This window comes from Bubalus kerabau, chromosome 16 (genome assembly GCF_029407905.1).
Source record: "Bubalus kerabau isolate K-KA32 ecotype Philippines breed swamp buffalo chromosome 16, PCC_UOA_SB_1v2, whole genome shotgun sequence".
In the NCBI taxonomy this organism is placed as follows: Eukaryota; Metazoa; Chordata; class Mammalia; order Artiodactyla; family Bovidae; genus Bubalus; species Bubalus kerabau.
Window position 1 is genome coordinate 57,398,821 of NC_073639.1, and position 22,607 is coordinate 57,421,427.

The 22,607-nt window shown below is 51.0% G+C and overlaps 1 protein-coding gene and 1 pseudogene across 4 annotated transcripts in view; both read right to left on the bottom strand.

The window, feature by feature from the left end:
• Positions 1-5,849: 5,849 nt before the first annotated feature.
• BCL7A (BAF chromatin remodeling complex subunit BCL7A) overlaps positions 5,850-22,607 on the bottom strand; it is a 28,627-nt gene continuing 11,869 nt past the window's right edge. Inside the window, exons 4-7 of one of the 4 annotated variants that reach the window (XM_055549753.1) lie at positions 21,980-22,151; positions 16,726-16,893; positions 9,944-10,128; positions 5,850-6,971 (exon numbers count right to left, since the gene is read on the bottom strand). In XM_055549753.1, the coding sequence (XP_055405728.1) occupies positions 6,900-6,971; positions 9,944-10,128; positions 16,726-16,893; positions 21,980-22,151 (597 nt within the window). In that variant the 3' untranslated portion in view covers positions 5,850-6,899. The remainder of the gene's footprint in view (positions 6,972-9,943; positions 10,129-16,725; positions 16,894-21,979; positions 22,152-22,607) is intronic. The other 3 variants (XM_055549754.1, XM_055549756.1, XM_055549755.1) reach the window with 3 other exon arrangements.
• On the bottom strand, positions 18,243-18,423 carry LOC129630451 (uncharacterized; annotated as a pseudogene).

Sequence of the window (22,607 nt, forward strand, 5' to 3'; positions counted from 1 at the left end):
ATTCCAAGCAAGAGTACTGGAGTGGGTTGCCATTGCCTTCTCCCAATTGTGAAAGCAGTCAGGGACAATATGTAAGTGAATGAGCATGGCTGTGTGCCAGTAAAACTTTATTTACAATAATAGCTGGCAGGCTGGATCTGCTGACCCTGGGTCTAGTGGGAGACAGGCTGCGTTCCACAGCCTTCTTCACTGAGTACCTGTGGGACCCTGTTCAGTCACTTCCCTGGCCTCAGTTTTCTCATCTGTATGATGGGGAGCCTGATCCCTGCTCTAACTACCATTTAGGGTGACAAAGAGGTCAAATGAGCTCATACTTTGAGAGAGCCCTGAGGGAGAAAAGCGAAGTTTAAGAGTCTCTTGAGATTCTTTGATGCAAAGCAGATTGTTATCTCTGGTCAAGTCTAAAGAGAGAAAGCCACTGACTCCAAGTCACCCAGGGCATCCATGGGCACAAGTGTCTGTCCCAGGGGTACCCTAGAAGGAGATAGGAACAACAGGTCTGGTACCACATCCTGGTGCTTGCCTCCTAGAGGCCTTTTCCCCCGGGGCCTGTAGAGGTAGAGCAATAATGGAGTGATGCTGGAAAAATGAGCCTCCAGTGAGCCGTTCCTCTGCTTGAAGGTCCCTCTCGGGCCTGACGCTGTGAGCCACCAACGCTCACAGTGGGGATGCATCATCACACCTCCAGCCCTTTACTCAAGCCCTTGCCTTGGCTAGGAATGTCTTCCCTTTGCCTGTTTCCTGGTGGGGTTCTAGTCATTCCACAAGGCACCACTCAGGCTCTAGATGATCTGGGGCGAGCTGGATCACTCCAGTGTCTGTCTCGTTTGGGGGAGAGGCGAGCCTTCAGGGAGCAAAGTGTAACTCAGAGGACAAGCCGAAAGCAGCTGAGGCTGGGCAATTCTGCCTTTCCTGGAGCTTCATGGTCTAGCAGCTGGAGCTCTGGGGTCTAGACATGCTGGAGGATAACTACAATAATAATAGCAGCAACAACAGCAGTCGATATTTATTGGGATTCACTATGTGCCATGGGCTTCCCTGGTGGCTCAGACGGTAAAGAATCTGCCTTCAACACGGGAAACCTGGGTTTGATCCCTTGGTCAGGAAGATACCCTGGAGAAGGGAATGGCAACCCACTCCAGTATTCTGGCCTGGAGAATTCCATGGACAGAGGAGCCTGGCGGGCTACAGTTCATGAGGTCACAGAGTCAGACACCACTGAGTAACTAACAGGTTCACTTTCAGGGCTTGTCTGGAGCGCTTTACATGTATTCAGTAATTTACATGTATTAACCCTCACAACAACCTGAGGAAGCACCGTTATTCTTTCCATTTTACAGATGAGGACGCTAGGGCCAGAGAGCTTAAGATACTTACTTGAGGTCACACGGCTCTGAAGTGCTGGAGCTCTGAGGAGTCTAGAAAAGCCTGCTTCCAAAGTCCAAATCACGTCTATATTAGCCTCTATTTCCTTATGCTCAGCTGTGAAACTTCCAAGTTCCTGTCACATGGGAGCATTGAAAAAACAAAGTCTGGAGGAAAGAGACAGTCCTTCCAAGAGAAAAACAGTCAGGGTGAGAGCTACCATCTCAACAACCATCCCTCCTTCTGGATTTGTCCAGGAGACCCTCCAAGCCCTTGGTTGGAGGGGTAGGGGCTCAGGTGGGGAAAGACCAAAGGAAAGCTAACCTAAACGATCATAGGCATTTACTGGCTCAAGAACTTGAAAAGTTCAGGAGGGCCAGTTTCAGGGCTGGCTGTTGACTTCCCTGTTGGTTCAGTTGGTAAAGAGTCTGCCTGCAATGTGGGAGACCTGGGTTCAAGTCCTGGGTTGGGAAGATTCCCTGGAGAAGGAAATGGCAACCTACTCCAGTATTCTGGCCTGGAGAATTCCATGGACAGAGGAGCCTGGTGGGTGACAGTCCATGAGGTCACAGAGTTGGACACGACTGAGTGACTAACACTTTGGGTCCAAGTGGTGCTCTCAGGAGGCTCACACTCACTGTCTTTCAACTCTCGCCTGTCCCTCCTGTGCTGGCTTCATTCTCAGGCAGGCTTCTCCCCGCCTTGGAGTGAAGGTGGCCCCAACAGCTCCACTTAACAACTTCAGCCAACACTCTACGGGAAGTGTTTCCCAACAGGTCCCAAAAAATTCCAGGGCTGACTCTCATTGGGCCAGGTGATCATCCTTGAGCCAATTGCTGTTGCCAGGGAGAGGGACCCAGATTCTCTAGCCATGCTTGGGGCTGAGAGTGGGTGGGGGGGGCCCCCTACCGGAAGAAGAGGGGAATGCAACTGGCAAAGGCAGCCAGTGTCTCCTGAGCCTCTGGAGGAAAATATGCATTCCTCAAGCAGGTGAGGGATAAACTTGGGTATTAGGAATTCAAATCCCTCCTCAGCCCAACCGCGGACTTCTGTGACATTTGTTGTGGTCCAGACTTGGACCTGGACCAGAGCTTTGTCTGCCTGCCTTCCCCTCCTCAAACTTGCTCCCACCTCACCTGGCTGCAGTGCCGGTTGCCTTCACATCACCTGGGGGCACACGGGCCTTCTTGCCAACTCCTCGCCTCCTGCTTCACCTACAGTCTAGTTCCATAGTTGCCCTGCCCCCACCTCCTGTCTGGCTTTTTCCAGTCCATGCCATTCACTAGCAACACCGCCCCCAGTCCAGCAGAGCCTTGGCTCAGAAACCTCCAGCCACTTCTTAGCGTCCACGAGGCAAAATGAACTCCTTAGGCCCACGCCTGGGCTTCCTCCACCATCCTAGGCACCTCCCTGACCCCTGCCATCAAAATGCACCTCTCCCCAATTCCAAACTGTCCTCAGCATCCTAACGTACCAGCTTATCTGCTTAGAGATAAAGGGTCAAGTTGGAGTCAATGCTGCCCAGGGCTCAGTACACAGATGGTGCTCAAGTGATGCCTGTAGAGTCCAAATTTCCAGCCCTTGGGCATGACTGCTCCTTGATGAAGGGAGATGAGAGGAAGTCAGAAAGCTCCACAGAGAGAGGGAAGCAGAGAGAGACAGAGAAGATAAAGCAGAATGTCTGAGACAAGAGACCCAGGGGCCTGGAGACAAGAATGGCAGAGGGAAGGGGAGAGATCCAGAGATGAGGATGAGTCTGGAAGGAAGGGACCTTCAGCCAGAGTTGGAGACCCAGGGAACAGACCTCAGGAACACCAGACAGAGTGAAAGTGTGCACGCTAAGGCATTCTTTTTGGTTAAGCAAACAAGGTCCCTATGATTTACGTTTTGTCAGGACGAACTTTCCGTATCAGGAGTTTATTTCACTGAGCAACCAATCCTGGTAAAAACACTGGAACACCTTAAAAAGGAACGGGGTGGAGAGGAAAGTCAGACAAAACAAAAAGGAGAACGTTTGCCTCCAGGTCGGTCAACACGGGTGACTTAGCACAGGACTGCTAGAACAATCGTCCCACCCCTTCTGCCCCTAGCTGGTGGTTCACCTAGGGCCAGGTTTCAGGCGCGAGAGGAGAAACAGAGACTGGACAGAGAAGAAAGGAAAAAGTCCACTGGGGGAGGGAGGCCGAGCTGGAGAGTGAGAAAGAGCCTGAGTTGTGGGGGGAAAGGCCCTGGGGCAGTTCTGGATCCAGCCTGACCACGAGTCACTAGCTGTTAAGGCAAGTCAAGACAGAGTTGCAAGTCACCAAAGAATCGACCCCTGAGCCCCTGCCATGGGCCAGAGACTCCTGAAATGAGGGACACTGCCAGGACGCAAGATGGGGGGCAGATGGCCTGGCTGTAATTTATATCAGGGTTCTAATTGGCTACCAACTCAGCCTCCTAACAAGGTGGTCAACAACACCCACCCACACCATGTGGGAGGCCACAGTCCTGGCGTTCAAGTTGTATACAGTCAGGGCCACGCTGGAGACACAAGAGCAGCCCACTCTGTGAGTAAAATCTCACAGGATTTTACTCTTTATCGTAATGCTCCAAAATCACATGGTGTTCATGATTTGAATTTTTATTTTCTGAAATGGAACCATTGTACATTGTACAAACCATATCTACTGATGGAATAAATAAGTGAAAAATTATACTGCTGTACAACACACCAAAAAAAAAAAATCGTAAGAAAAAAAACAATTAGGTAACGGTGAATAAAAAGGTCTTTATATCTCTAACCAGGTCCTTGGCTGATAATGGAACATTCCAAACCATGACATCGTTGGTAATGGGAGGTCACCACCTGTGAGTCAGTCTTCCGCCTTAGGGTTATGGGTGTAAGTGCCAGCACTTTGTGGAATGTGTAACCGCAGCATCCCCAACTTCAAGTTTTGCGGGGAGTTAAGTTCGCCCTGGGAGCCCTTTAGGCTGCAGGGCCTGGTGTTGGCGGAAGGCATTCGCTTAGGACCCCCGCCTCTGGCTCGGCCGGCTGAAAGGTCTCAGATTCCGTGGTGGGAGGGGGGCGAGGGGCGCAGGATGGCGTGGGGGGCAGGGCGGCGGCCCCGAGTGGGACATGTCGGGGGAGGAAGCACATGTGGGTTTTTGCAGTCTCGCCATCCCACGTGGAAGGCCTTCCTGGCCAGCGTGGATGGGGGCGCAGGGCCGCTGGCCGCTCTGCCTGGCGTGGCCGTGGCGGGGCCCAGTCGGTCCGGACCCCCGGCCCATTTCCTACCTTCAGGCACTTCAGAGAAAAACTAATGACAGCCTTGTATCCTGGGCGTCGTCTTGTGTTCACCCTCAACTGTGTCCGCTCCCCTTGCCTGTCGAGGGGACCCTGCTGTTTCCACGGATGCCTGTGTTGTGATTCGTCTTCGGCTGTCTTGCTTGTCACCTCTCGTTTCCCAAAAAAAATAAAGAGGAGGAAATAGATATCCAGATTCATCTTTCATCCAAATGGAGTTTTGCTGCAAAGAAAGGACGTTAATTCTGATTCTATAGGATCTGGAGGTAAAGCCGCCTTGAGATACACTGAGAGGTAACTCAGAACACAGTTCTCCCAGAACTGACTGCCTGAGGGGCAAAATTGATAAGGATTTTTTAAGACAGAAACCTTCCGGCATCCTAACTTCAAGATGACCATTTGCAAAGTTTGTGTGTGTGTGTGTGTGTTTTTCCCTTCCCTTGCTTCAGGAGACATGTTTGCATGAGGTATTTGAAATTCAGGAACATTTTGATTCTTCTTGAAGTGCAGGAAATAGATCGGCTCCCTTCAAAAACAAAGAGCCTCACCCTCAGAAACGCTTAGAAAATGGAGTCTGGCAGACACTCCCCATGGTGGTCAGGAGAGAGATCCACACGTGAAAGGTGGGACTTGAATATATGCACCAATTGGCAGAACAGAAACAAAAACAAACAAACAAACAGAAAAAAAAAACAACCAACCAACAAAACCCGGAGCCCCCCCTCCCCCCTCACACAACTCAAAGGGAGTTGGAACTCCAGTGCAGTAAAGAAAGCTCAGGAGAAGGGTAAGGGTCTGAGGAGTCCGTACAGGAATTAAGAGCAAACCAGGCCTCAGAACCAAACAGTGAGGCAGTTCATCCACGGTGGGGGGCGTGGGGAGAATAGGTGCTTCTCCGTTTTAGTGACAGGAAGCTGTCCCAGTGCAGGCAGGGGATGGAGGCGGGGGAGGGACCCCAGGGCCCCCTTTCTGGAGGAGCGCAAAGCTCTCCAGTTTCTCAGGGGCCTCATTTCTGGCCTTCAAGTTCCAACCCTTAAGGCCTGCTCCCCCGTGGGGACCCTGGGAGCATCCTGGGAAAGAGACGCGATCCAACTGTTGGCTCCAGGAGTCGGAACAGTGTGCAGAAAGAAGCCAGTGGACTCTGGATTTCAGCCGACTGCAACCTCACCTCCCCCGCGGATGGGGCCAGGTGGAGCTGGGGAGGTAGACTAGGGCAGCAGGTGACTGTGGATTTGAAATCCAAGCAACGTCCTGTGAGAGAAAGTTCAGCACCAGCTATTCCTGCCGTCTGCTCCCAGCCTCCTCTGGCCCTTTATCATCTTAAGGAGACCGTCCTGCCATCAGCCGCAGAAGCCAGTCCATCTTCGGAGGTGTGGGAGGTTGCCATATGGGGGAGAGGGGCTGAGGCAGGAAGTGCCAGAACAATCCAAGGGCTCTGTATGTCCCTCTGGGCAGCTGTGGGCTTGGAAACACCAGTTCAGATGCCTCAAGTAAGCCCTGGGGACAATGCCCAGACATCTGAGACTCCTCGGACCCTGGAGGCTAGCACTGTCCCCAACCAGGGCTCAGGGTGTATCCTGCAGCCTCCCAGCTGCACCTAGAAACCAGATGGCCGGGGAGGTCCTGCTCTTCTGTGGCCTCAAGCTCTCCTTCTCCCTGCCTGGTCCACGCCAGCTGAAGTCCTGAGGCAGGGAGGAGAAAGACTCGAGGACCGGAGCAATGGCTGCCTGAACTGAACCAAGAGGGCACTTGTAAGGGGAGATGCAAAACAACCAGGAAAACATGCCAGAGGTCACCTCAAGGGCACAAGGCACAAAAAAAGAAAGCGGAAGGAATATCGGTTGAACAGTGAAAAGCCCCGATGAAAAAGCGAATTCCTGATCAGTACCACCCTCAAATAGCTTATATCATTAAATAGAGGAGTGGGGAGGAAAAAAAAAAAAAATACAGCAGCAACACAAATGTAATCTTGGCTTCAGAGACAGTGTCCAGACGCTCCTGAGCTGTCGACCCCGCCTTCCCCAGGATAGTCACTTCAAGATTCGAGTGTTTTGCTTCACAGCAGAAAGTTCTTCAGTGTCTGAGAAGTTACGCCGTCCTAGGTTTTCTTGGATTTGCACTTGGTAAACTTGTTAAGTTAGTAGTTCCCTTTGCACCCGACAGGGATCTGCTCGGGTAAGGTTGTTCAACAACTAAGCCTGCTGATGGATCTCCCGTGAGACGTGGATCAGAGGACTGAACTCGGAGTCTACATCTCCTCGGAGTTCTGTTGCGAAGCCTCCAGTTTCATCTTTTTGGAGGGTGGCACTCCTTCCAGATCCTTGGGGTTGGGAAGTGGGGGAAGAGGAAGAAAAGAGAAACGCAGGTTGACACCCCGGGAGAGCAACTCGGGTTAGCTGGGAGGTTACAAGTTGAGGGTGGACATCTGAGGTTCTGACCCCGTGGCCCTGGCATGGACTCGGAAGGGTTCATGGACCCACCGGGAGCCACACACCCGAGCTACTCCTATGTCCACCAAGTCACCTGTGTCTTCCAATTGCTCACTAACTGCAGGGTAATTATATATGCAGTTTTAAGTTTACTCTCCAAGATCGAAGGTTAGACCAACCTGGCTGTGTTGACAACAGCTCATCCAGGGCTCAGCACAGGGGCCTGGCTTGGGGCAGACGTTTATGGAATGCATACACGTTGGCTATTCTGGGGGAAGGGTCTGTAGTGCCACCAAATTCCCAAGAAATTCCAGCACTCACACACACACACAAGTTCGACACGCACTCACCTACTTCTCCCTCGACTTTCTCGCTCTATCATCCCAGACAGCTCCAAACTAACCCATCCCCCAAGTTCAGCTCCTAACGTCGCCCATCCTAACCGGCGCTCCCACGGCTGGTGATGGCCCTGCCATCTGCCTGGGATACAGCTGGACAGCACCCTGGAGTCCTCCCTTCTCGCCACCCCTAACTCCATCTCCAGAGACCCTCAGCCCACCCATGGCTGCCCTTGCCAGCCACCCCATCCGCACCTGAGCCCTCCGTCCCTCGTCTGGCTGGAGCAGCACCTTGCTCCACAGCCGCCCAACCCAGCCTTCAGCAGAGCTCAAGAGATAGTTTCAAAACAGAGATCATACAGAGCATAACACTGATCTCGGAGCAAAATCCCAACTCCTCATCAGGCCGGGAAGGCCCCTCCCCTGCCCTCCTCCTCATCCGCTTGGCTCCAGCCTCCCTGGCCTCCCCCGGCCTTTCCTCAGGCTGGCTTCTGCCTCCTGGCCTGTGTACCCTTTTCTCTCCTGCTCTTATCTCACTCCTCCCTGCCCACAGCATCGAGGAGGGCTTCTTTGCATCACCCTGCTCCCATTCTCCTACAGCTCGAACTGCAATCCACTTGCTGGCACCTGGCTGTGTCTCCGCCTCCCTGAACCCATCCTCCCTGTCCCCGTGAGGACAGGGACCATGTCAGTTGGCTCACATTGCCTCCCTAGGACCCAGCTTACTGCCCAGTACACAGTGGAGGCCCAACAGGTGCTAAACAGAGACCCCTGGGTCTTGATGGACGAGGTGATTGAGCTTCCTGAGAGTTGATATGACAGGAAGGCAGGAAGAACTGCCCTTGTCTTTCCCCTGGCTTTTCCTCGTGAAGGTGATAAAAGCTCGGTCTCAACATAACAGGACCAAGTGGGTCGCTGTGCCTTCTGAGGAAGGGGGATATCATTCAGGCCAAGTGTCCACAGAGCATCTGCATGGGGGTGGACAGTATATGAGCTTGGCAGTGGACTCTGGAAAGAGGATAACTGTCCCGTGAAAGAGAGGGAGCAGAAGGGAGTGGCTGCAAAAGGGGGTGAGGAACCTTTTTTCTTTTTTAAATAGGCAAGGCTGAACATCAATGTTAAGCTCTCTGCTTCAGGGCACGCACCCTCTGTCTTGCTCACAGACCGAGTGGCTCTGAAGACAAGCGGCACGTCTACGTGAGTGTGATAACTGCGGAAGGGTCCCCATTTCAGGTCTGGGTCCCTGAACATGGGAGTGGAGGTGGGGGTGTGTCAGAATGGAAGACCCCTGGACTTTCCAGATGCCGGCGGGGAGCACCAGATACCCCTGGGGTGTGGATCAGCATCTCGAGAGGCCAGGAGATGCCAGCTGCCATCCTGGCTTTTGCCAATTCTATCTGAGGGTTGGATTTGTATTGTAATCAAATGGGCTCACACTCCGTTGGAGGCCCAGCCTTGCATCTCACGCTGTGAGAATGTTTCTTTATTCTCTATCTGTACCTGGCCAACGCACTTTAACAGCTGCACACCAGGCTGTGGATCTGCCACTCCAGATGTATTAAACCCTTTCGAGACACTCAGGTTTTGGCCGGTTTTCTGCCATGGCAAACACGTCTTTCATCAACACTGTCCTCCTGTCTTTGGGCCCCTGGAGGAGTCTTGGGTAAGCTAGCAGGGGGCTGCGGAGCTAAGGGTGCCAGGATGTGAGGGTCTGAGAGTCTCTTCCCCTTGAGGAAGGCCTGGTTGAAGCCTCCCTAGAGTACAGATCAAGCTGGTCCCCTTTCTCTGTGGCTACTTGTTTTCAGTTTCTCCCCAGGTGTGAAAATACTCAAGTGGAAATAGTCTTATTAGCTGCAGTTTTGATACCTGAGTCCCCAGACCTCTTTGATGAGCACAGATGACGGACAGTACAAAAATTCACAACAGAAGCCAAGGCAACGCTGGGGCCTCTGCTGTGTTCAGCTCTGTGTTAAGTGCTACCCATATTCCTTCCTCTTGACCATGTTCTGGCCCCAAGACAGTCCTGTGATCTCACTGTGGCAGCAAGAGACACTGAGGCTCGTGTGTGTGTCAAGTGGAGGATCTGGGATTCGAACCAGGGACATTTGCTCCCATCAGCAAGGCCACCTACATCTGCACTGTCTGATTGAGAAGAGATTCTGGCAAACAGTGATAACCTGGAAAGGGGACCAAGTAGCAGGGAGCGTGGTCAGATGCAAAATTCCAAAGGATGGTTCGTCTAGCATTCAGGAGTCTGAAGACCTATCTTCCCAGCTCTAAGGGAAGTTGACTTTGGGTTATTGAGACTGGGCAGTGCTTATGTGGACCCGAATAAACAAAGTGATGAAGCTAAGGCTGGGATAAAGGACTGACCCCAAGGGGTCCTATGTGTCTCCTCTACCGCAGGCCCAGTGACCAGACCGGCTACAGCATGCTCATGGATCCTGCTCAATGAATACCAGAGAGTTCCAACCATCTAGAGAGCAAAGGAGAAAACAAAAACAAGAAGACACCTTTCAACGTACCCCCAACACCCCAGCAGGCTCCTGGCCGAGCTGGCTGCCCCTCTGAGACCTCGATCGAGGTACCTGAGAGATTGTGGATGTCTCTGCAGCCAGGCCCGCATCTCCAGACGGCTGCCGTTCGACTTGCTCTGAACTGTTCATCGAGTTTTCCATTGAAGACTGTGAATTCTGCTCGTCGGAAGCATCTAAGGGAAAAGCAAGATGACAGAAGCTGTTTTCAGACACGGGCAATACAGAGCCAGATGAACCACTTACTAAAAATACCTGGAACTGGGTAAGTTGGGAGGCCAGGCGGTCTGTCAGGACTGCAAGCAGCTGGGGGGCTTGGGAAGCCTCTTATTTTTTAAGGATGTCATTTTAAGCAGCCAGGCCACACTCTGGCACTGGGGACTCTGACCCTTTCCCTTGCACACCTATTACCTGCCAAGTGCCAGGAGAAGCCATGTAAAGGATGCTACAGGCTTTATGCTGCGTTCATCTGGTGCCCTCTAGTGGACACAGCATGCTTCAACCATCATGGCTGCAGGCCCCTCCCTCCTTCCACTAGGGAGTGTGGGGGAATTCACAGAGGGAACTTCTACTTTGTAAACATTTCTCTTGGTAATATGGATATTTTTCTGATTGCCATTGCAAGAACCAAAAAATACAGGGGGGGAGAATGAAATCAGCAACTACCTCATGTCACCCAAGGCTGCCACGCCACTAGCATTTTAGGAGATCTAGCCCTATTTTTCCAGATGTTTCTCCCTACATGCACTTCTAGTTCTGCATTCTACCCAAATAGGGATCTCACAATATTTGGGAAGAATTCTGCACGTCTTTAAAAAGTCTATAAATATGAGCGCCTACAAGATGGCTGCACAGCATTCTATCAGGCCGTCATTTACATTTAATGAGTCCTTGTTCTGCTGGTCATCTGGGCTCTGTCTCATGCACCGGTCTCCCTGCTCCCCCTACCACGTTCCGTTAGCAGAAGGAAGGTGCAGGTCTTAGCAGGCTGTGGGAGGTGGTGCGGCTTTGGAAAGAGGGAGCAGTCATTGCACCTGAAGCTTATCTTAGGCACAGAGCGCACGGAAGGAGCAGCCGCATCCCGCCCAGGGCTCTGCTCTGCTTGCATTCAAGATACCAACAACATATGTCACCCTGATTTGTTAAAAAAAAAAAAAGAAAAGAAACACACTAAAATATTCAAGAATGTTTTACGTTCTGGGGTTTCTGAGATAGAAGCACAACAGAGGGAAAAAATTTCCCAGGTCTAAGTTTTCTCTTTCTCTCTCTTTTTTTTGGCTATGCTGTGCAGCCTGTGGGATCTTAGCTCCCCGACCAGGGATCGAACCTGCACCCCTTGCATTGGAAACGCAGAGTCTTAGCCACTGAACCACCAGGAAAGTCCCCAGGCTTAATTTTTAAAGCAAGCAAGCAATTAAGAGGAAGGGGCGGGGAGAAGCAGGCAATATTCCAGAGCTTGAGGCTGGCAGGGCACAGAAGGATGGGGAGCAGGGCGGCAGAAAGGAGCTGCAGCCCTCCTTCCACAGAGGCTGAGCCCTAGTATATCCCTCCCAGCAAAGGTGCCGTTAACACAGACTCTGCTCCCCCAAACCAGCTGCTCCCCTGAAACCACCAGTGCTCAGGGCAGTACCAGGAGACCCAACACCCTGCCACGGTCTGAGCTGGGTTCTCCTAACGCCATCAGGAGGATCAGGGAGTCCACCACACCAGGACCCCTGGGCTCTTCCTACCAGCTGGTGTCTGGGTGGGGGGGGACACAGGGTCTAGACAAAGACTGGGTTTTTTAAATTATTTAACATTTATATATTTTATTTGGCTGCGCCAAGTCAGGGTTGCAGTGCACAGGATCTTTAGTTGTGGCATGAGGGGTCTAGTTCCCTGACCAGGGATCGAACCCCGGGGCACCCAGCATTGGGAACATGGAGTCTTAGCCACCAGACCAGCAGGGAAGTCCCAGACCTGGTTCCTAATGCTGCCTCTGCCGCTTGTTCCTATGAAGACGGGCTCCCTGTGTCAGACCCCCCCACCCTCCATAAAGTTGAGGTTGATAACAGCTGTCCTGTTGAGTTGCTATGAAGATTAAATGGAAAGATGGAAAAAGGACCCAAGCGGCAAAATAATCCCACATGGGAGTAAATGAGGGATCATCGAGGGCAGGGAACCAAACTCCCCATAAACCTGACATTTCTTTGGTATCTCTAGTTTTACCTTTAAAGACCATGTTAACAGCAGTTCCTCAAAAACACACAATGTCTATATGACCCAGCAATTCTACTGCTAGGTGTAGCCCCACAGGAACTGAAAACAAGTCTTCGAACTGATGTTTGCAAACAAATATTCACAGGAGCATCACTCACGATGGCCCAAATGTCCATTAACAGATACACAGATAAACACAACATGGTCCACCCACACAACGGAGTATTATTCAGCCACGAAAAGGAACGAAGCACTGACCCAGGCTACTGTGTGGATGAACCTTGAAACCATGATGCTGAGTGACAGATGTCAGTCAAGAAAAGACACAGGTTACATGACTCCATTTCTATGAAAGGACCAGGAAAGACAAATCCACAGAGACAGAAAACACAGACTGGTGGAGGCCAGGGATGGAGGAATGGGAAGTGGCAGCTGAAGGGTACAGGCCTTCCTGTCAGAGTGACGAGAACAGTTTGGAATAGACAGAGGCGGTGACTGCGCAACATTATGAACGTGCTAAACGGCGCTGAGACGCTCACTTTAAAACGGTGCCTTGCATGCGATGGGAATTTCACCTCCATTTAAATAAAAGAAAAGTAAATCCACGTTAACCTTATATTCTAGTTCATATTATAAGTTTGCTTTAACAAACCTTTGCAGTTGTTATTGTCCTCCTTCTCTCTTGAATACAGACCTCTTTTAAAAAAAAAAAAAAAAAAGCACTTATTTTTTTGCCTGGTGTAGGTCTTAGCTGTGGCATGGCATCTAGTTCCCTGAGCAGGGATTAAACCCCAGCCCCCTGCACTGGGAGCACAGAGTTTTAGCCACTGGACCAGGAGGGAAGTCCCGACAGAGCCCTTTCTGCCCTACATGGTGGGCTTTGCAGAGAGGAGAGGGAGGTGGGGCCAGGATGCAGGCTTAGAAATCATGAAGGTGGTGAGTCACCCACAGAGTGGGTCCACAGAGTCATGCTGACCCCTTGCCTGGCCCAAGAGCACAGCGGGAACTGGCCTTGGAGCTGGCCAAGCGTTCCAGGCAGGCCCCACTGCTGCAGCCTGGTTCTCTCAGCCCAAGGCACTGGAACTCACCCAGGGGAAATTATTTTCCAAGGGCCTAAATTTAGTCCAGGGACTTTGGACATTATGTCATTCCCTGAACTCACTTAGCAGTAAACAAGTTCAAAGCAAGGTCAACAGCTGGCGACCAACCTGCCCTGTCCTGCAGGAAGCGGACTCCCACCTGGGGAAGGCCCCTGACCGTGTGTAGGTGGGCCTGGCTCCCAGGGGTGTGTCCCCTGGGCAAAGCTGGGCAACTGTGCCGGCCCAGAGGCCTGGCCTGACGGGGAAGGGACGCCAGTGTGGTTCCCGTGGACCTGTGGCAGCGGGTAGGAGTGACAGAGTCCAAACACAGCAGCCATGAAAGCACGGACCCGGACAGAATTCCTGCAGCCGAGCTTTAAACCGACCCTTCAGGGCAAAGGAGAGGCAGACCCCAAACACGGGAAAACCGAGGGCAGGCCCAGAATGGCGGGATATGCCACACTGGCCCCGCCCCTCATCGCTCCGCCCTCCCTCTGCCCCGCCCCACCCACAAGCTCCACCTCCTTTCCCAGTGACCTGACGCGACAGGCAACTTTTATTTGTCTCGAGGAAACAGGAAGGTGCACCCGAGGTCATGCTGCCAGCCTGAGGCCACACGGCCAGCATGGGTCGGCCCAGATGTGACCAGCCCATCCTGCGTTCATAGCCCCGTCCCAGCACCTCTCCCCGGGCCCGGGCAGGGGCCCCGTGGGGAGGAGAGGGGATGCCCATGTGCTGTACACAGGAGAAGGCTGCACCAAAGCCGCTGGGACAGGATTCTCAACGGGTGGTGGTGTTTTTCCCCGTTTCCCCCAGGGGACATCTGCCCCACCAGGCAACATTTTTGGTGTCACTAAAATGGGGGTGGATGCTACTGGCATTTAGCGACAGGGATGTTTCTCAGTGCTCCACCATACACAGGACACCCCCACAGCAAAGAATCACGAGGCCCCACAAACCTACAGAGCCCAGGCGGAAAGGCCCTGCTCTGGGGGAAGCCATTCTGCCCATGGCAAGGGTGGAAAAGGGGGAGACCACTACAGACACTGTAGATGTCCACTGCCCTTTGTCCCCATAGCCCCCCTCCAGGGCCGCATCCTCCAGACTCATTCACATCTGAGCAAAGATGCCAAGGGACGTAAGTACAAGACGCCTTTCAGCACCATCGGTACAGGGGAAAAAACAACTCAATTGACCCACCAACACGGGGACTATTTAAATACATCATGGTACAGTCACAGCTCTGAATGATAAGCTGGTAAAGAGAATAAGAAAGACCCGTATGTCTTAACGTGGAACTATCTCCATGGTGACTGCTAAGTGAGAGTATTCTAAAACGGGAGGTAATCTCACATAGATGCTTCTAGGTACAGACTACCTCTAGAAGGCACCACAACAGATCCAGCTGTGGTGGTCTGTTAGGGCACCTTAATCTGCATCCTAATTCAGATCCTCCTGGCACATGGGCACATTGCCCTGACCTCCCCAGGTACTGCCCTACGGTCCCTTCTGCCTGGATTTTGCTTGGTTCCCTCCTATCTCTGCTCATCCTTTAAGCCCAAGTCAGACAGCACCTCCTCCAGGAAGGCTTCCCAGAGGCCCCCAGGCTCCATTTCCCTATTGCATCTGAGCACAAAGTCAAGACCCCTTATGTTCCAGGCAGTGCCAGAATGAGTCAGGAGGGCTGTTTAATTCAGACTCAGATAACCTTTGCACAGAAAATCTAAAGGAACATTTTCTTCTTCCTCAAAGACGTGTGCATTTCCTCCCAGGCTCTCTACTCTTAATAGAAAAAAAAGGTTCAAGAAACATATTAACTTTTTTTTTTTAAATCAATAACAAGAAAAACAGCAGTGATCACAGGGTAAAACACAATTGCCTTTGGCCTCGGTTGTGGGAAGACGATAGGGAGTGGTGGGGAGTGTGGTAACTGGAGTATGTAGGTCCTCTGGGCCCTCCCTGGAGAGGCAGCCACATCTCTGCTCTAGCTGGTTGCAGCTCTATGGGAATGCAGGCTTCTCTTTTCAAGAGAAGCTGGAGATGGATCTTATTTTAAGTGAGATTGCTCAATTTTTAAATTTTGCCATCAAGTTCCAATTAAAAATAAAAACAGCACTGGGCTTTGGGGCCACACCCGCACACCACATGCTGGATCTAGTCTGTCTGCGACCTCTGTGGACTGTAATTCTCAGCTTCAATGCCTGTTTTGCCCACGAGCTCTTGGGAGTCTGGAGTGGGACTGGGCCCTGCCTGTCACCCGGGATGAGTAGGGAGCCTCTCACGGGGCTAACAAGTGAAGTGTGTGGAAGAGACTAGAACCAGATGTGAAGGAGCTCTCCGGCACAGGACGGCCTTCTCCCCAGGAAATGCACGCCCTCCCCAAGCACCGAGATGCCAACAGCCTTGCCCCACCGGGTAAGAGCACATCACCCCGAGCCTCTTCCTGGAAACCCAGACTGTGCTCAGGCATCTGCCGGCACCCCAGACCCACTGGCCCTGCCCCTCCACCTCTCTCCCATCACAGATGACGGCAAGGCCATTTCTCCAGGCACCAGGAGTCACTCTCAAGCCCCCTCTCTCACGGCCCATGCACCATACATCAACACGCTCTGAAACACACCAGTATTAGACAATCGGGAACTATTGTTCATTTTCTGAGGTGCAATAATAGTCACTGTGATTATGTAAGGGAATGTCCTTATTTTTAAAAGAGGCACGGTAAAGTGTTTAGAGATAAGACATCATAAAGTCTACAATTTAACGTCAAATGGCCCCAGAAAAAAATACTTTTAGGCAAAGCAAAAACGAAACAAAAAAAACCCTCAAACAACAACAGCCTCCAACAAAAAAACAAAAGACCCCAAACATTAAATATCAACAATTGACGAATTCGACTGGTGGATATACAGTAAAGTATTACACTATTCTTTCATTTTTTCTGTATATTGGAAATTTTTCATTTAAAGAGAACCTAGGGACTTCCCTGGTGGTCCAGTGGTTAAGACTCCATGTTTCTGACGCAGGGGGCATGGGTTTGATCCCTGGTCGGGGAACTAAGATCCCACAAGCCATGCAGCATGGCCCCAAAAATAAAGAAATAAACAGAGAACCCAGAAATCTCAAAATAAACAAACCTATACATATGTATAGGGCTTCCCTGGTGGCTCAGTGGTAAAGAATTTGCCTGCCAATGCAAGTTCAATCTCTGGGTTGGGAAGATCCCTTGAAGAAGGAAATGGCAACCCACTCCAGTATTCTTAACTGGGAAATCCCATGGACAGAGGAGCCTAGCGGGCTACAGCCCACGGGGTCAAAAAGAGTTGGACAAGACAGCTTCTAAACAACAAGAATATGAGCTCTAGGCATTACCTTTTTCTACCGTTACCTTCTGGGGGCCAGCACTTGGCAGGACCTCCTTAAAGTCCCTTCCAGCTGCCTGGCTGAAAGCTGGCTATAGAGAGGTCTCTCTTGAGCCCCACCCTCGAGGGCACGTACCTTCGGCCCCGGGGAGCTCCTTCCCATCGGCCTGGGCCTCGTCCACCTTGGTGTCAGTGCCATCGCCAGGCGCGGCTGAGTTGGGCTCGGGAGCAGGGCTGGAGTTGCTGCTGTTCTCCTGTTTGATGGGGGAGGCATCTGCGATGGAGCTCTGGTTGCTGTTATCATCTGCATGGCAAGGGAACAGAATCACAGCGTGAAATGCTGCAGCTGCTGAGAAAAGAGGGGTGGGGGGTCATGAGAGTCTCTATTTGGGTGAAGAAACCAGGTATCCTGTGGGCCTGGCTCTGAAGCAATGCAGAGGCTGGAGCATGGTCCCAGGAGGCAGCATCGCCAAACTGCTTCATGGGATCTGATCCAGCCCTGGACCAATTGCACTTGATACAAAATTAAAGGGAGAGACAGAAAGAGCAACAAGTTCACAACAGAAAGTGAATATTTTTCACAACAGAAAGTGAATATTTTACAGGACAACGGTCCCAGGCTCACTAACAAGTCAATGCCATTAAAAAAAAAGAAGAAGGAGGAGGGTACTTCCCTGCTGGTCCAGTGGTTAAGAATCTGCCTTGCAATGTAGGGGATCGGGTTCAATCCCTGGTTGGAGAAGACCCCACATGTCTTGGAGCAACTAAGCCCCCCTGCTGTATTGAAAGATCCTGAATGCTGCAATGGACACAGCCAAATCAATCAATCAATATTTTTTAAAAAAGAGAAATGGGAAAGATCGTTGTCATATTACAGATTAAAGAAATTTAAGAGACCTAACAACTAAACATGATGTGTGGGATTTATCTGGGTCCTGTTTTGAATGCACTAGCTCTGAGAGACATTTGGGGACAACTGGGGAATTGAATACAGTCTGGAGTTTCAAAGTAAGGAATTAATTTTGTTAGGAGTGATAATGGTACAGTGGGTAGATAGAAATGTCATTTATCACTGACACATGCTGAAGTGTTTAGGTACAGACTTGAGTATCATGGCGTGGGGGAAATGTACTTTAAAATATAGCACAGGTTGCATCCAACTGTCACAATTCCCTGACTTTCATACTCAAGAGCTGTGCAATTTTGAATTTGTAAATTGTATTTCAATTAAAAAAAAAAACCTAACACATTTAAAAAATAGGTGAGGCAAATGTGGTATCATATTATGAAAATCTAGGTGGGTGGGCATGTGGATTTCATCAAACAATTCTCTCTACTGTTCTCTATTATGACATTTTTTTCATACTAAAAAGGAAAAGGGAAAGAAAGTTCATTGGGCAAAAAGGGCACTAGAGGTGGAGCTGGGGGTCCTGGGGGTACATACCTGCTTGCCCTGGACCCTCTCTTGGGCACAAAGAGTCATTTTCTTTTCTTTCTTTCTGTATTTTGCTGCACCACATGGCTTGTGGGATCTTAGTTCCCTGACCAGGGATTGAACCTGGGCCCTCGGCAGTGAAAGCTCAGAGTCCTAGTCACTGGTCTGCTAGGGAATTCCCTACAATCTGTCTTTTCATATTGAGTTGTTATTCCCGGAGGGGGAGCACCGTTCCTGGAGGTACTGCAATGCCAGGTTGATGTGTGGAGCGGACAGCGCAAGCTGCTAGCCCAGTGCCTTCCTCCAAAGATCCATGTACTACACTGTCCTCGGAGAGAGATATTAAACTGATAAGAACAGATACCACACTTCGTTTTAGCCAACAGGCCGAGAAGCAATCAGAGAGTCATTTTAACCTACAGATACCCACATGATCATTTCAAAAATATTACTACAGCTTTACCCTGCTCTTCTGGGCCATGCTGTGCACCTGGGACCAAAGCCATTTTTGTAAAAATGAGAGAGAGAGAAAGAGACACAGAGAGAGAGAGAGAGGGAGAAGAGAGAGGAGAAGCAACCACATCAACATGTCCAGGGCACTGACTACATGCTGGGCACCAGGCCAGGGCATCTACAGTCACCTTGTTTAATCTCAGAAACCTCCCAGGTGGGGAAACTGAGTCTCAGCAGCAGAGCCCTCGCTCATGCTGGTTTGCCCAGCCCCCAATGCCAAGCCTTTCCTCTGCTTCCACCTGGCGAGGCAGCACCAGGCAGCCCCGCAGCCCTGACTTGGTAAATTGCACCTTATTTTAAGTGTACTCTGGGGCGCTCATTACACAAAAGCACCCTCTTGTGAATTCTGGGACTTTAAAAAAAAAATAACAAAGATGTAAACTCCCCCTGGTTTATCTTTCGAGAAAAATCTAAAGTTCCTCTCTATGCCAAGATATACATACGGGAGTGTGTGTGAGAACCACAGAACACAAAGCCACAACCTGTGGGTGCTTGCATGGGGTCATGCTGATTAAGGACAGTAAGCACTAACGTTTAACAATCAGCTGCCCTGAACCTAGCCTGGTAACCTGGTAACGGCATGACCCTGATGCTTGGGCTGACCCCAGGTGGATCCTGGAGACTTATAAAGAGCTGGATGCAGAAGCTCTGTCCCCTCACTTCGTCCCAGGTCCATCCATCTGCCTGGAGCATTCCAGATAATTGTAACCAGGCCCACAACTTTCCCTGAGCTTTCAGGCTTCCACGACCCGTGGTCAGACTTGGGTCTTTCTTGGCTGCACAGGTACTAAAATAAAATGGCAAGTGAGCACGGTTCCTGAGTCAGGGACCTGGGTTGCTCGGCACTCTGGATTTTCCTTGGGAGTTAAGTCTGGGCTACTGGACACAAACTTGAATTCTCCAAAGGACCTCAGATGCCAGCACTGACACGGATGAACTTCCTAACTCCAGGCAAGTTACTTCACCTTCTTCAGCCTCGGTTTCTGTACAAAAGGGGCTCACTACCAGGACTGAATGAGGTGATGCCTCAAATGGGCTTAGCAAGATGCTTGCTTGGCACACTGTGATGGCTTCTTAAATGTTAGCTACTGACACACCCAGGCCTTTAAGGGACTGTCTTATTTAATACTCATAACGACCTTGTGAAGTAGGTATTACCATCCCTGTGTGACAGGTTAAAAACAGACAAACCCAAGGCTACATGTTCAATAACTAGCTCATGATCATCTACAGGCGATCCTAGCAGAGTCATATTAGAATCCAGGTGGAATCTGGCTCTCTGCTCTAAAGGTTCTCACCTGTAATTCTATGAATGAACTGAAACCAAGCCAGGCCAGGGCTCTCCTTGGTACCCAGAGGGTAGGGATGCTGACCAGCCCCAGGGAGACAGGGTATGCCCCAACTCAAATACCTATTTCTTTGTTTTTTCATATTTATTTGGCTGTGCCGGGTCTTACTTGTGTCATATGAGATCTAGTTCCCTGACCAGGGATCAAACCTGGGCCTCCTGCTTTGGGAGTGCAGAGTCTTAGCCACTGGACCACCAGGGAAGTCCCCCAAAAGCTGTTTTTGAAAATGAAATGCATCTTGATTATGACTATATGGCCAGTTGGGGTCCGGGTGTGTGTTGTGTGAGTGTGTGTGACTTTCTTGACATGTTAACCGTCAGCAAACACCCCCCTCTGATTTTTTCTGAAGCCAGTTTGGCAACCAGCAAGAATCCTTGCCCTCAGAGCTTGTGACTGTTTTCCAGACTAGTCAGTTTGTGCAAACGGGGAAGTCTGCCGGCCTCCCTTCCCCCAGTTAAGACAGCCCTGGGCCCGGAGGGTTAGGAACTAGATCCAGCCAAGGTTCCCTTTTGATTTATTTGTTGATTTATCTAATACCACTACGTTGTGCAAAAAGAAAACTCGGGTGGTCAGAAGGACAAAAGACACAGCAACTGGGATCGAGATGGAGAATGGCAAGCGCTGGGAGCTCTGAGACCAGTAGGGCAGGCACGGGACAAAACGGGAGGTGAGCCTGGTGGGCCTCGTAGGGCCGGCTCTCCCCGCAGGGACGGCTGCTTCTGCTCCAACGGGCTGTGGCCTCAAGGATCCACACGCCCAAGGACTGGCAGATCCGATTCCTCAGAGGAAGGGAGAAAAGCAGATCTCTGATAGTTTATAAATATCAGAAACTCAATTTTTTAGCCACTTCCAGTTCAAATCTCTGTGGTTAGAGGTCAGGTGGTGGTTCTCCTTGATGGAGTGGGGACGGCCGGATACCCTTTGGATTGCCGGGAACCTTCTTTTTTTAAAAAAAAAAAAAAAATATTCATATTTATTTGGCTGTGCTTGGTTTTTGAGGTGGCACTCAGATCTCCTTAGATCTTACAGTTGTAGCATGTGGGATCTAGTTCCCTGACTGGGGATCGAACCTGGGTCCCTTACACTGGGAGCACAAAGTCTTAGCCACTGGGCCACCAGGGAAGTCCCAACCTTCTGTCTTGATTTGGGCCGGTTACAAAAGGGTGTGGTTTGTGAACATTTCATGGAGCCATACACTTATGATTTGTGCCTTTCCTCAGATAAAAGGTTAAAAGAAAAAAAAAATACCAGCAGTGTCAAAACACTTGCAGACTGGTTAAAGCATGGGTCCCCAGCCCCTGGGCCATGAACCGATACCCGTCCCTGGCCACACAGCAGGGGAGGAGTAGCAGACGAATGAGCAAAACTTCATTCTGTATTTACAACCACTCCCCACTGCTTGACGTCCCTCTGGTCCATGGAAAAACTGTCTTCCACGAAACCAGTCCCTGGTGCCAAAAATGCTGGGGACCGCTGGGCTAAAGCATGTCTCCAGCCTGGATCTGATCAATGGGACACTGGTTACAACTTTTGAAATATGACAGCAAAGGAAATTAAGCCATCAATGTAGAAGGGCAAGTCCCAGGGTCCCAGAATGATTCACGTGAAGTCAGAAATCCAGTTAGAGCTTCCCAGTAGCCCAAGCAAAATAGGAAATGGGAAACAAGAGTCATTTACACGATACGTCAGGCCCAGGAGAAAAAGAGATAGTTACTCCAAAAAACTTCCTGGGCACATGAGACTCATAGAACATCTCCTGTGAGGTTTGTGTCACTGGGTGAGAAGGAGGTCTTATTTAGTATTTCTGGCTCAGTTTTTTAAAATATTTACTTATTTAGCTGCACCAGGTCTTAGTTGTGGCATGTGGGATCGAGTTCCCTGACCAGGGATTGAACCTGGGCCCCCTACACTGGAAGCGTGGTGTCCCTGGACCTCCAGGAAGACCCACTCTGGCTCATTTTATGATTCTTGGCTCGTTGCTCTGGGAAAAGAAGCTTCTTCTCCTCCGATGAGCCTCTTCCTTGGCACTGGGGCCTCCCGGTCCTGCCCAGCCTGCCCAGCCCTCCTACCCCTGGCCTGGAATGTGAACAAACCTGCTGGCAAAACAAAAACACAGCCGAGCGCTCCGGGCAGGAGACGGGCCCGGCCGGCAGCCACGCGAAGCTCACCATGCATGTCCATCATTCCCGGGGAGGAGCTGTTCTCCGGCGTGGTCACCTCTGAGCCACACTTCTCATCTTTGCCCTTCTTCTTGTTCTTGTTTTTCTGGAGGAGAAAAGTGATGCAGAAACCGAGTCAGTGAATTGTCCGTGTCTGCACACACGAGTGAGACCCTGGGGAACGGGATGAGTATTTTATTCCGAGGACTCATCTTGGAACCCCCAAGTCTCTGGAGGGCTCCACTGGCCTGCCTTTGAACATGTCCCATGAAGGGGGTCCCCTTGCTTTGGGATCAAGGAGCCCTGTGGAGGGGAAGTTTCTGGGGGTGGGCTGGCAATGCTGGGGGTAATGCCACCTTGCTTGTAGGGGCTACCCCGCAGGCCTGCAAACACCCTGGCTGGTGGGAATTTCCCCTGGTGAAAAGGCCGTGGTCACTCAGCCCGAAGCTGGTACAGGAATGCCAGGTGAGGGATGGAAAAGCCAGCTCATGCATTTCTACTAGGCCCCAGACACTGCCTTCCTTAAAGACAGTCAGCTGACTTCTGACCCGACTCTGGAGAC